This window comes from Haliaeetus albicilla, chromosome Z (assembly GCF_947461875.1).
Source record: "Haliaeetus albicilla chromosome Z, bHalAlb1.1, whole genome shotgun sequence".
Classification (NCBI taxonomy): domain Eukaryota; kingdom Metazoa; phylum Chordata; class Aves; order Accipitriformes; family Accipitridae; genus Haliaeetus; species Haliaeetus albicilla.
Window position 1 is genome coordinate 67081925 of NC_091516.1, and position 14462 is coordinate 67096386.

General features: G+C 34.8%; 1 protein-coding gene across 1 annotated transcript in view; it reads left to right on the forward strand.

Annotated features, from left to right (window-relative positions):
- Window positions 1-14462, forward strand: part of RASA1 (RAS p21 protein activator 1) — a 65502-nt gene that overhangs the window by 12623 nt on the left and 38417 nt on the right. Inside the window, exons 2-6 of the mRNA XM_069776004.1 lie at window positions 4248-4397; window positions 8028-8163; window positions 9029-9099; window positions 11762-11879; window positions 12909-12940. Coding sequence (XP_069632105.1) covers window positions 4248-4397; window positions 8028-8163; window positions 9029-9099; window positions 11762-11879; window positions 12909-12940 — 507 coding nt within the window. The remainder of the gene's footprint in view (window positions 1-4247; window positions 4398-8027; window positions 8164-9028; window positions 9100-11761; window positions 11880-12908; window positions 12941-14462) is intronic.

Sequence of the window (14462 nt, forward strand, 5' to 3'; positions counted from 1 at the left end):
AGCTGTCTGTGATGTTGTGTCTGCATTCTGTCTGTTTGCTGTAATTAAGATTTTGATACATAGGGTTGGAGTTTCGAACATGCTGCTTTCGATTTAAGCTGGCAGATGGGAGCATTTTCTTGCGCAGCTTCTGAGTAGTTTGTGAAACATGGAAGCACATTATTGGTATTCTCTTAGCAGCAAAATAAAGGTTGCAATTTAGGTAACAATTTTACAAGTTTGTTACAGCAGTTAGACAGGTGGTCATGGAAACAACCACCTAAATTGTAATCTCTAGTTAGTAAGACATTTTATGGTTGAATCACTCCATAACATTCTGTTGCAAGGCTACTTGCGCTTTCTCTTTTACTGCATCTCATAATAGCTATTGTATTATCAGGGCACTAGCTGTGATTCAGAATGTCATTTAATTATGTTTGCTCAAAACACTGTGAAAAGAGTGGATTGTCAACATTTAAAAATTTGCAAAGTTAATGTTAGAAATACAGAAGTGTTCATAGGTAGGACTAGGCAAGCAAGCAGAGGAGACTGACTAGAAATGATAGCGATCTTGTCTTTGGCAATGATGGAGGATATAAATCTAAGTTACGGTTTTGAGTGCACACATTTGGTAAGTCACAGCCACAGGGGCAACTTTGTATTTATGAACAGCTAGGCAGGCTTTTTCTTTGATACCTTTCTATCCAAACCTGAATTCCTTTCATGAGACTCCTAGTGCAGTGTAGGTAGGAGTCCCTTCTACATCTGTTCAGAAGCTGTATTTGATATAAATCAAGAGATCTGCTTAAATGTTGCTTCTGACTGTGAACATATAAAACATCAAGCTGTTATGGTTGCAAAATGCCAAAGCTGTTGATCTTGACCTATAAAACTTTAAACGGTGCAGAGCCTCCAAAAGGGGAAGGGTAGTTTCTTGTAATGTATTTTTGCAGAAACACTGAACTCAAGCTTCATTGAGATACCTGATTGAGGGTTAAAGCCAGAGGATCTGGGATTTATTTTATTTTGGAATTTACGATGGCCTGGTCCTCTCCTTCAGAGTGTTCTGCACTCTTTATTCTCTTATGAAATTACAACAAGTAGGACAGGTTCTGTAGTTTAGTCATTTCCGTTGTACTTTCTTTGGATAGCATTGAGAATTGGAGGGATCTACCTTTATAACTGATAGTACAGCATAAGTGATCTTAACATTTTTCACTGAATGTGCCTGTATGAATTTTTGCTCAGTACATTAACCAATATTCACAGAAAAATTCATCTATGGCTGTATTTCAAAGCAAAAAAAATCCTACAACCTTTTAACAGAAGTATTAAAAAGATAATGCCACTCCTTAATTGGGCACTTGATATCTTTAAATCAGATCGAGTGCTGCAATTTTGTAAAATAATCTTTACTGTTTGCTATCAAACTACTTGAAGATAACAATGCAACATTGCAGAGTCCATCTTCATATAATATTGAAAAAGGGTGATAGCTGGATGAAATATAAGATGTGCACTTCTAAAAATGAAGTCTTTCAACACTCTTACACTATATATTGCTTGGATGTAGTGGTTCTGTCTAGTCATGAAACTCTGCTCTCTGGAAAAATGCAGATATTTCTCAACAAGCATTTTGCATCCTCTTAATGGTATCTTAAAAGCTTGTTCTTAAGTGTGTATCCTGTTTTTTAAAGATGTGTGCTATCTACAGAGGCTTCCTGAGGATATCACTGGAGCTGTTTTCTGCTACCATTGCCCAATATTGACTACTTTACTGCCATTTGTACCTTCATATCAGTTGGTAGTTAAATTCAGTGTTAATACTTATTTCTGTAGCTAGTGGTATAGAGTAATTTGTGCATTACACTAATGCATAGCGAGCTGTAAAATACAGTGTATTTTCTATCAGGTGTTAATATTTCAAATATGTGCATAGTGACACTGAATTTAATTGCACTCAGAAGTTAACTAGATATTTTTATTTCAGAAAACAAACCTTTTCTGAAATGGGGGAGCAAATAATTTTTAACCCTGCTTCTACTTTACCAGGTAATAAATGTCTTCCGTTAGGCTTGATATAACACTGTTGAATGAGAGAGAATATGTATAGCCTCTTCAGTGTTAGAGGAGGTGATCTCCAATATGTGGGATATAGCAATATATATATCGCTGTCACTGGCAAGGAGGGTGTCCTCTTTGTTCAAAGGTTCTGGTTGTAAAATTGGAGCATCCAAGTTCATGCTATCATTGTAAGAAATCCCAGTCCCTTACAGAAAAAATAGAATGTCTTGTTTGCAAGTAATCCTGCCTTTTTGTTTTCCTAGTGTATTTTTTATTAGTAGTTTGTATTCTTATTAACACTCCCACCTTCCCTATTTCGAAAGTGTGCCTTTAAGTTTGGCATTGTAAGGCAATGTGTCTCTCAATAGAGTTAAGATTATTCTTCTCAGGTAGATGATAAATAGGAACAAATTAAACAAAGCCTAGTGAACCTGTTGTTAGTTTAAAATAGGCTTCATGGAATGTTAGTTTCAAAGAATTTCTTGGATCAGGAAAGTTTCTTGAGTCTCTGGGGAGTTTCTTACTTCGTGAAAGTCGGTCTATCCAGAGTAGCAAAGCCCATTTGTTGTGACGTGTGCTGTGAATGAACAAACCCGTGTTTCAGCTATGCTGTGCACACTGACAAGCAGAATATTTCGTCCTACGTACTTCAAAACAGACGGTCTTGATTTTGTTTCCTTTCCTAAAGGACCCTCCTGGTAGGAGTAGTGTGATCCACTTTTTTGCAGGCCTTCTTTTAGCGCCAGGTTTCTGTCCACGAGGCTCCGTTGCTCTGCAATGGGATGAGACAGGATCTCACCAATGTAACTCGGCCTTTAGCAGCCTCAAGTGCTATATGTTGTACAGACACAACAGTGCTTTTTCTGGTTTAGCTTGTTTTGACCAGGATGAGGAAGAGAAGTGAAGGAGAGCTATACTAGCAAGCACATAGCTTTGCCAGGGTAAACAGTACCTATGCTGGTGCCGCTTCTGGTATACATGATGTTTATTGGTTTAGTTTATCTGATTTTCAGTCTGATAAAAGCTCTCAAAACTTTTGCTTCCATTTCATATTAAAAAAAAAAAAAAACACCTTCCGGTCAGATTTTATGAACAGCCCAGCTATTCATGTTTTTTGGAAGTCTAATCAGTGCAATTTCTGGTATTCTTGCATATATTAGTTCAAAAGGTCATTTACATATCTCTTCCGAAATGCATTTTTGTGATTCTTGCAAGACATATGTGAACTGTTAGAACTCAAAGGCAAATCGTCTGGCATGGTGAAGGATTTAAATTGTCTAAAACAGTGGCTGTATGGAAGCTGATGTTTTCGCAAGTGTAGAAATTAAAGGTTGAATTAAGCATAGTTAGTTGATGGATGAAGAGCTAATAAATTTTTACAGTATGTAGCTCTGGAACATGCTGTGGCTTTGTGAACGTGATGAGAACAATGCTTGGCTTTATATTTGAATGGCACTCTCCACTGCTGCTTGCTTTTTTTTTTTTTTTTAAACCTAATACTTGACGATTTCAAGTAGAACGAGTGTTCTCACAAAAGCTGTGTAAACAAACTGAGGTAAGGCGAGTGAATGCTTGAATGGTAACAGTCTAAACTTTCCTTTAGACTGAAGTGTTCCTTTGTCATATTTTGCAGTCTGTGATTTGCCAGGCATCTGCAGTTCTTTTTAATTGATAGGGTACGTATTGTGATGAGGAAAGACTGTTTTGCGGCCAGATGGTGGTCTGGTGACTGCTGTCACTCCAATTCAATGCAGGCTTTGCTACAGCAGTACCTGTGTCAGATAAGAAACAGGTTGTTACAATTCACTTCTCAATTTATGCTTTTGGAAAATCCAGCCTGAACTGAAGCCCATGTAGGCTTAAAACAGTCTTCCAAGTGAGATCAGTTACCTCTGGTTCTGTTTGTTTAAAATAAGCAAATTAGGAAGGAGAGAAAAGCTGATGATACGTATAGAGCCTCTGCCCCTTGAAATGGTTCACTGGGAGAAGCAGGTTATCTGAAAAACTATGCTGTCTTAAAAATATTGTTTATTGGAAATAAGTAAACTGGGAAGTTGAACATGTAAAGGTGTGATAAGTTTGAAACAAGGGTTTGGAGTTACATCAGTTTTGACTGAAAGCTTTTGTTAGTTTCATAGGACTATTCTGTGAAAATAAACAGAAACCTTAAATTCTAAGGACACCCATTGTTGGTTTTTTTTCAGGTGGTATCATGGAAAACTTGACAGAACAATTGCAGAAGAACGTCTTCGACAAGCGGGAAAACCTGGAAGTTACCTTATTCGAGAGAGTGATCGGAGACCAGGTTCATTTGTGCTTTCATTCCTTAGTAAAACAAATGTCAATCATTTTAGGTGAGAATTAAATGTTTTATTTTAAAATACTATAATCTGTTTATTTTTGGTTTTAGAACACAATAGAGTACAAGCAGAAAACAATCATGGTATTATAACTGAATATTTTTGACTCTTTATTCTTGCATTGTACAGCTTTTTACTTGTGTTTAATTGTTTTAAAATATGCTGCTTAAAAATGACTTCATAGGCTAAAGAACAAAAATGTGAGGAAACCAACAACATCTGGATAGAGAAGCCTGTCTAAAGCAGTTGTGAATAGACTTAAAGCAACATGCAGGTTTCATGAGTCAGTCCAGGAGATTGTTTTGAGTCTGTTCCGTAGTAGACATTGTAGGTCACAGGACATACTTAAAGTGCCAGCACATCTGGTTGCTTCCTTAATTTTGAGGGACAGCCTCCCCCCCCGTAAAAAAAAAAAAAAAAAAAAGAAAGAAAAAAACCAATAAGAAACAAAGAGATTATCTGTTTAGTAATCTGAAGGTTTGCTGGAAACAGCTTTCACTATGTGTTAGAATTAGTTGATCAAAATACAAGTAGCTCTTTATCCAAAGTTGTAACTAGAGTTATTTTACCATTGCCAAACTGTGTACGTTAGTGAGTTCATTGTCTTTAGTGTAAATGAGATGTATTCTGAGAAGAGCTTGAAGGTTAATCAGCAAGTGGAGTCCTGCAGTGTAGTGTTCATCTTTATGAAATAGGAAAGCAAATATTTCTTCAGCAGACGAAAGAAATCTCTGTCAGTTGTCTGGATAGCATCAAACAAATTCAAAGCAAATTCTTCAACTTCTGAAAGTGGGAATTACCCACAATACCAACATATGAGTGACTATGCGCATGGTTTGCAAATGTAGGAAGTTTTTGGTTGCATCTGCTGTGTGATGAAGTATGGCTCACAGGTCCTGATCTACCATTGACATGAAGGCATAATTCTCTTAAGTGCAGATGACATAGCACACAAATAGTATCTCATGTTTTCATCTTGCCATCTGAGCTATCAGTTTCAGCTTCTCATCTGTACTGATACTGGTTTGGGAACTGGTTACTGTGTAGCAATAGCAGAAAAGTAAACTGTGCTAATACTTGCTTTCTAGTGCTGTTTTAGAGTCCTGGATTATTTTTAATAACTTCTCTTTTTTAAGCCAGTAGCAGGCAATTGACTATTGGTTAATGCCCACCATAAGTGTTTCTGGCATCTCAGGTAGAAAAATAGTCTAACGATTTCTGATTCCCTAAGGAAAGGGTCCTTACAATATTCTCAAACCTTAAAGAATTTTTCATTCTGAGGACCATAAAACACACAGAGGTAAATATTCAAAGGGAATTAATTTGTTAATACTGTTCTTCGGAGATCAGACATGTTTTCAGTTTTGTTCTTTGACTGCCAAGTGTATTTTTTTGTTTGTTATTAGATAGGCAAGTGTTACACTCAAGAACATTGTCAACTTAAAGAATGGCAGCCTTAAAGTAATTTCAAGCAAATACAGGGATGGATCTCCTATGCGCCACAAAGTAGAAGTGCTGTTTCCACCAAAGCTTGATCTTTGCCAATTGCAACCTACCAGGAATGGGTGAAACTTCCTTTGTAAAAAATGTCCTTCATATTTTATTTCCAAAAAGGTTATTTTTCACATTAAACTTCTCTTAGAATTCTGTGCAACTGAAATCACAACATTTTAAATGAAAGTTTCTTAAACTCTTTTAATTCTTTTGGTGCCTCTTGAAAATTGCATACAGACATATATGCTCATGTAGCATATGATTGATTTATAGCATATGAATCTGTCAAAACTAAATCTTTTTTCACTGAAGAGTTACCTTTTTTTGGTGAGTCAGAGTGATACAAAATATTTTGAAGGAAAATATTTTATCTTTTAATCATGTCCTTCAGAATTTTCTGTGATTAAAGAAGTCTTTATGTATTTCCTAGCTCAGTATTCTGAAGAAAGGTTTTTAAGCTTGATGAAATAATAATCTGAAACACTGAATTTCATTTAGAACCTAATCCCCATTGAATACTTTACCAAGGAATCTAACCGAAAAGATGCCAAAAGTTCTAGCCTATGTCCTTAAAGTTAGATTGTTTTGTGACACCCCTTGCAGTGCTATATTTTTAAAAACTTTAGATTTCATCTCTGAAGATCCATCTTTGTATACATGTTACATCACTGTTTGGGAGAAATAATTTAGTTCAAAGGACTGGCTGAGAAGGAAGATTTTTGGGCAGGAATGTATGAGAATAGTGACCTGCTAAAGGATAAGAGTAAAAATGGAAGAAACCAATAAACAGTGTACTCATTTGGGATGAAGGATGAAGTTCCTTGTCAACTGAATGTTTCAGTTGGGGTTCCCCCCCTCCCCCCCCCCCGCTTCTGTTTTTGAGTTGTTCGCAAGCTTTGTGAAGAGCTCAAACATGAAGTAGAATACTAGGAAGATTCAAATATGTTTATTCTTGGTACTGTAATTTATTTTGAAATATCCTTAAGATAACTTGTCTCTCTTCTGGAAACTGGAGAGACAATTAACAAGAGCTTTTAGATTTTTAAATTTTTTTTGTAACAGCAAAATTTGCTTAGCTTGGTAATAATTTGTTTCTCAATTTCTTAACATTTCATAAGAATGCAAGTGAGCTGCTGTTCGGGATTCCTGTCTGATCTCTGTGTTGCTGGAAAAATTCAGGTCTTCTTGATGCCATTGATATGCATAATGTGATAATTTCTTTGGATTGTCTGTTCATCTTAAAGTTTTTTCAGATTAAGTACTATTTGACTTTTCCAAATGACTCTTGAGTGTAACAGGAATGTTTTAAATACTGTTAACTATTTTACCTAAGTAAATTATTTCTGACTGCTTTTAGAATTTGTATTGACTAGCAATGTGGACAGACACGATACTTCCCATTTTTTTATGACAATGCATTAACGAATCTCTGTGCTTTCAGAAAAACACAACCCTTAAAGAACAAAATGAACAGTTTTGTAAGAATTCTTTGTTGTGTTAAACTACTGAAATGGTTTTGCAAGCTTTTTTCCCATTAATTAGCAAACTTTTAAATTGAGTATAAGGAGATATTTTGATTGTTCCAAAGTAATTTCTTAGCTTTTAATATGGATGCTAAAGTAACTGTAAGAAAGTGACTAATTTTTGAAGGTGTTTGTTTTCTGCATTGTATAATCAAGTGCAGTTACTTGTTGTTAAAATATTTTAATATTTTATTAAATTTATATAAGCTTGTCATAAAAGGTGTATATCCTGCCTGATACAAGTAATAATGCTGTTGTGTCTACTAGCGCATTATTTCAGTTTTCCAGGACACTCACAATTACATTTTTCTGTTTAATTTCATTTAGTTCTGACAAATATACTGGCTTTTTTTGTGAATCAGCATTTCCTTTAGAGCCTTAAAATACTGGTGTATCGTGCAATATATATCCGCAATTTTTAATGGAATACTCATTAGCTAAGATTTACTTACATGTTTATAGAGACCTTGTCTACATTCAGCAAAATGCAGTATTACATTGCTTTAAAAATTAAACATTATCTTATTTTTCTTTCTTTTAATAAAAAAAAAAAAAAGCAGCAGCTTGACAGAAGAAAATTTTTTGCTACCGATTTTTTTTTTAACAGGATTATTGCCATGTGTGGAGACTATTACATTGGTGGACGCCGTTTTGCTTCGCTCTCAGACCTAATTGGTTATTACAGTCATGTGTCATGTTTGCTGAAAGGGGAAAAGCTCTTATTTCCGGTAGCACCTCCAGAGGTGAGTAGTAAAATTTTTAAGTGTCATTTACTTAAATGTTAATAACTTTAATCACCGTTCATAGTTTTCTTTGGACAAAGCATTGTAGAAAGTTTTGTGTAGTTCTACATGGGCTTAGCATATGTTGAAGTATAAGGAATATAAAAATGCATTCCTACTGATACAAAGTAATGATAAAAAAAAAGAAATATTGCTATTTAATGAGAATGTGTAATGAGAAAGCTAGGTGTCAGGTGTTGCAGTTGTCTCCAAATGTAGTAACGGCCTTGTAAACAAACAGAGATAAACAAGAAAATGTGCAGTTCTTGGCTAGTAGAGAGCACCATAGTAACATAACCTCTACTGTTCTGTGATATTGTGTGTATCTAACAACAGTTTCAAAATATGCATCCTGGAAATAACCAAGATTTCTGAAAACGGGGCTTCTTTCACATGCCCATCCTTAAAACAATATAAGTAATTAAAACGAAACAAAACACAGCATAATGCCCCCGCCACCGAAACAAAACCCCAAACCTAAATAAAGATGTTTCTGATTTGTTAAACTGGAAATTTCCACTCTAGGAAATTCTTCTAGGTGGAAGAAAGTTTATGGGAATTATCTTACTAGTAAGTTATTTTGAAGATGGTATACATTATCTGTCATGCTAGAAGATGAAACAAAATGAGAGCTCTTGGAGCTAACAGTATGAATTATGCTTTTCTAGCTCTCAGTGGTTTTGAGCTTTAAAAATTTAAAACTGGCAAGGAGGATATAAGTGGCGGTTAACAGTCCTTTGCTTCAGAATAGCGTAATGCTGGGGAGAAGGATTCTACACTAGAAAGAGGGAAAGTATTATCTTTGTTCTCTTCTCTTAAATTGTAGCCTGTGGAGGACAGAAGGAGAGTTCGAGCAATTCTACCTTACACCAAAGTGCCAGAAACTGATGAAATAAGGTATGTTTTAATAATTGTACCAGTTGTGAAATTCTCAAGAGTATTTATAAATACTGATGATTTAAGTAGTGTTCATACGCAAATACTGTCCATTTGCATCTTAAACGTAACAAGATTAGGTTAAAGGATGATGCCTGTCTGGTTTTTTTGTTGGAAATAGTAAGACTTTTTTGTTCTATTTGTTAGTATTAATTGTAAGGGACATTACATTAGTTTTATAGAATTAAAATTTAGTAATGTTACAGTTTTGAAGTACATTTTATAAAGCCCTACATTTTTCTCCAAGAGGAAGAAATTCTTTGTGTATGAAAGAATTCTGTGCAGAAATGCCTCATGTGAGTGTGTGAAATAAGAGCTAGGCTTTTTTTCCTGAACTGCCACAGAACTAACTTAGAGCAGATAAATAGTTAAACTAAACCAATTCTGACCACTTGAAAGAGAATGTGAACATTGACTACTCCTAAGTGGAAGAATAGAGTATTTAATGCCACCTTTGAAATCAGAAAAAAGGAGCAATGTTAAAAAAAGCTTTACCTTTAATGTTTTAGTATGCTTTTTCTTACCTGTGCTTAGAAACTTGGTGACTAATATTTTTTAAGTTCTCTTTACTTCTCTATCCATAAAATGGAGCAAGAATTATTCTCTCGTCCATTCTCATCCCTCCCTCTTTTTGGAGAGAGTCTGTATTGAACAAATGATACTTTCAAATCTGTAATTTTAAGATCTTAAATTAACAAATTGCAGGCCTATCTCTCATATTCTCATACCCTCACTTCCTTTCTAACATTGGTACCTCAATAATTTCTTAGGGATTGTCTGTACTCCCCACCTTTCCTGCATTTTCATGAGATGCTATGTGGAAAGGAAGCAAAACCAGCAGTCCCATATCCAATAGAAGAGCATGTGCTTGTTGCTTAGAATTGATACTGCTTTCTTGAGATGTCAGGGTTTGGAGGGCGGGGGGGGAGATTGTTTGTTTGTTTTTTCGTTGGTTTTTTTTTTTGTTAGAGGGAAAAGTAGGAGGATTTGGAAGAGCTTTGTAGTGATTTCTAATCTCTCTAATGAGACAGTCTCAGTTGCGTAAGTTAATTGGAAATTGGCTTGGGTTTGGAAGTATTAGCCTAAGATACAGAGAAAGGTATATGAGAGCTTTATATCCTCATTGGGATGGAAATTTATCCCAAGGCTCACAGTCCAGTCCTATCTGACCTCTTTAAAGAATGCTGTGAGGGTATTTGTCTTTGAGATTATGTTTTTCTAAGCAGATGAGAAGAGGGTGGTAGGACAGGGAAGGGACTCTCTAATTTTATATTGCAAGTAAGGCTTCCTCCTACGTGTAAGAATAGAAAGATAAGCTGAGTCCATTAAGTGCCTTATTGCACCTACAAACTTAAGAGGAAAAATCATTTTATTACTTTGCTATCATAACAAAAATTGTAGAAAATTATACCTTTTCTCCCTTTTAGGATACAGCTAAAGTGCAAAGTTATGTGCTTGGGTGTTGAGATCCACACAGCTAAAATAATTCTGTTTGTGGCATAGCTGGGATGAAGGTTCTCAGTTTGTCTAGGTCATATTAATATGCTCTTGAAGACTTTATGCATTTCAGAGAATCTTGACTTAAAATTTTAGTATCATAGTTAATATTTAGAAAGTTTAAAGTATTACAGGGTTAATTTCAGCCTGTGTTCCACGCAGTAACTTAATCTGTAGTTCTTTTTAATAGAGCTGATAGAGGGTGCTCTTGCTGTCTGTCACCATTCCTTAGGATTTAGGTTCATTAGTAGCTGAATTTATCCTGTTTTCAGTAGTCGTTTGTTGGGGGTTTTTTCTTTAATTCTTGCTGTTTGCTTTGTGCTCGAGTTAATGCCTTTTCTATTAGCTTACTTCAAATAAGAGAAACGCCGTAGAAATTTGCTGCGTAATTTTGGACTGAAATAGTAGTTAATGAGCATCAATACTTTAGTGCTATTTCCTGTACCCTGATGCATCATCAAACTTGATTGAGAAGTCTTGCTGTGCTACAGTGAAAGGTTTTCATACGATCTGAGTTTGGGATAACACTTGAGCAGTAACATATACTAACCTTCCAGAACTGAAACTCACTTAGACATGTTAATACTCCTTATTTATGCTTTTCTTGTAGCTCATTGCATGGCTTCTCTGGTAACTGTTCTGTACTCTTCTTTGTAGCACTTGTCTTCATATGTGAGAACATAAAGAATACATATTCCACAGGCTTTTATTATACAAGATATAAGGAGTATTATTTTCTTATAGACTATTAAGGGTATCTCTTGTTATTTTACTTGTGTTTAGTATTTGATCCCTCTTGATGAAAGAACAATATTACTATCTTCTAATATTGTTGTGGTTTTAATTTTGTTTTATACATCCTTAGCACACTTGTGAAGTTGACAGAACTGACGTATGTATTAGATACTAAAAGTAAATCAAAAGTATAAATACTCGATATATAGTAGCTGCTTAGTTGTGAGGAAGAATACATGTGATGTTGTGCTTGGGGTATCAACTAATGCATTTTTCACAAACAGGTTTTCTCAAATAATTTGTGGAAATTATACTCAAGATTTCATTGTGTTCATTAATCTTTATATTATGATTGTATCTCTGATTTAAATCTTACTGTAACCCTCTTCAGTTTCCTTAAAGGAGACATGTTTATTGTCCATAATGAATTGGAGGATGGCTGGATGTGGGTTACAAATCTACGGACAGATGAGCAAGGTCTTATTGTAGAAGACCTGGTAGAAGAAGTGGTAAGTCATTTTTATATTAAAATTTCTTAAATGAATGAGATTTTTTGGTAAAATAATATTGAAATAAACCCAAACTAGTGACATTTATTTGCTTCTTTTCTAGGTATGTACTTTTCTAAACCTAGTAATTGGATCTACTAATTTTAAAGTAGTGTAGCAAGCCTTTAAGCCTAATTCACTATCAAAAAAGTGCTTATTTACATGTTGTCCAAAGAGAAGTACAAATGAATGGTACTGTGTATTTACAAGGCAGTTTCCTAAACTCGACTGTCCTGGTAAAGAATCTGCTACTCATTTAATTGCTTTTTATTTTTATTTTTTTGTATTTGCCATGAAATGTTCACAAACTGTACAGAATGTAAATTTTGTGGTAGGTCTTTCTCTTTTTTTAAGGATGAAGTGTGGGTTAAAAATGTATTGATGAGTTAATTATACCTGGAAGGGGTTGTGTGGGCTCAGGAAGCTAACCAGTTAACCTGCAGAGAATTCAGTTACTGTAGGGGAACAGATGGTTTAATATACTTCAGAAGGGAAGACAAAAAAAATTTTTTTTTTTTTTTAACAAGCTCAGCATTGCTTTGGAGTCAAATATTATCAAATATTTTTGATAATATTTTCCTGCATGGTACATGTGTTTTGCTGATAGCAGTGTTACGTAGAGATGCTTCTCACAGATCTCTGTCAGGATGTGAATGGCTAAATTGAATTGGCAGTACTAGACTGTTGAACTGTAGACTGATATATCAATGGTTAAGTTAACCTTAGGAAAGCTGAGATTTTACCACCCCTAAAGAAGAACTTGAAACATGACAGAAGCAATCCTCTGAAATAACATATTTTGGCTGAATTTCCACTTAGTGAATGAAGAGGAAAACTTCTTTTCATAGAACTGCAATAAGCCCTTTAGTTCAAAAATGTTTCTGACTTCTTAATGTTTTTTTCTACAGAAGGTCTTAACCTATGAAGTTTATTTTTTTTAAACTGAGCTGTACTGTTGTCATGAACTTAATATGTTAATTTTCTCATTAGGGAAGAGAAGAAGATCCACATGAAGGCAAAATGTAAGGATTTTTGTTTTGTTATTAAAAACAATCATAACTGTTTGTAAACTTCAGCTATGAGATTTCCCAATTTTTGGGAAGGTGAACCAAAGAGATTTATTTTTTCATCTCAAGACTTTTTTCTGTACTAGCTGCTGAAGATGCATGGATAATTAACATGAAAGAGTCCTATAATAGGTATGCCTATTGCTAATGGGTTTTGCAGTGTTAAAATCTTAGATGAGTCCATGTAATATTTCAGCCAAAATATGCACAATGGTGTATTTCTTGAACATAGCATTTGCCTTAGAGGTAACCTTTTTTCAGATCTGCACAACTCTAAATGCTGGAGCAAAGTACCATGAGAACAAATGATAGTGTGATAGTTACAGCTTGTCTCTCTTACTGACATGTAATGACACTTAAGCTTTAAAGAGAAAGCTGGAGGACTGTAAGATTTGTTCTGTTTGCTTAAATACTTTAATTTTTTTAAAGATTGAATACAGTTTAGAATCAACAATGAATTGATATGTCAAGCTGTTGATAGATTATTTTCAGCAGTAGAGATGAGTGGCAAAATAAAGTTCCAAAAAACTTATAGCGGCTTGATTATTTCATCTGTTCTACATTTGCTTGCCATGTTTGCACCTGCTGCTTTTTCTCTGTTGCCCAGTTTGCGGTCTCCAAAAGGCTGATGGCTGAAGTAAGCATTTCTTGTTATCTTAATAGGAGAAAAAAATCACTGGTGTATTTGTTATTTGTTTACTGTTTGCTAGTGTTCTGCTAGTCAATTTGGCAGTAGAGATGCCTTCAAGTGTAGGATTATTTATTTATTTGCAAAGTAGTTTGTAGCAGATGCTTGGAGCTCTGATACTGTCTGTCCACAGTTATTTGTGCCACTCAAAGGAATCCTGGGGAGGCAGTGATTCCTTTGAACATTCCAGTAGCCAGAAATTATGCTCCAAAGGTAGCACAGAAAGATAGAATTAGAGCTCTTTTCTGATACGTAAAAAGGCCGTATCTTTAGCTTTCCTTTAAAGGACAGTATAAGTTGTAGTATATCAAGCTGTTCTGTATAGTCCTAAGTATCAGGCTGAGACTGGACAGAGGCTGCTGAACTTTTTTAGGAAACTGCTCTGACACAGGACTCTGGGAAGGTATAAGGTGAGAGATCAAAGCAGTTTGTATTCAGTAGTCTTAACAAAGATAGATTTTATTTCCACAGCTTCTGGCAAAATTCAGTTTGAGTTTTTCTGTACAGTGTTTAACCTCCTTGTTTGAGCTTTGGATTTCACAATTCAAGTAAATTGCTGTATGAGTCTGACTTTAAATAATGCCTATCAAATTATCTACCATTTAGACAACTCATTTTTATCTCTAAACACAGTTTGATTTGAATGTCAGCTCCAAATGTTAGACATTTTTATTGAAATTAATTCATTTTTATACCTGTTAATGTTATTTTTTTTCATGCTGTTGGTAGAACAGAATCATTAAGTAGCATAATCATTGATTATCTCATCTATATATATTAGGTCTTTTT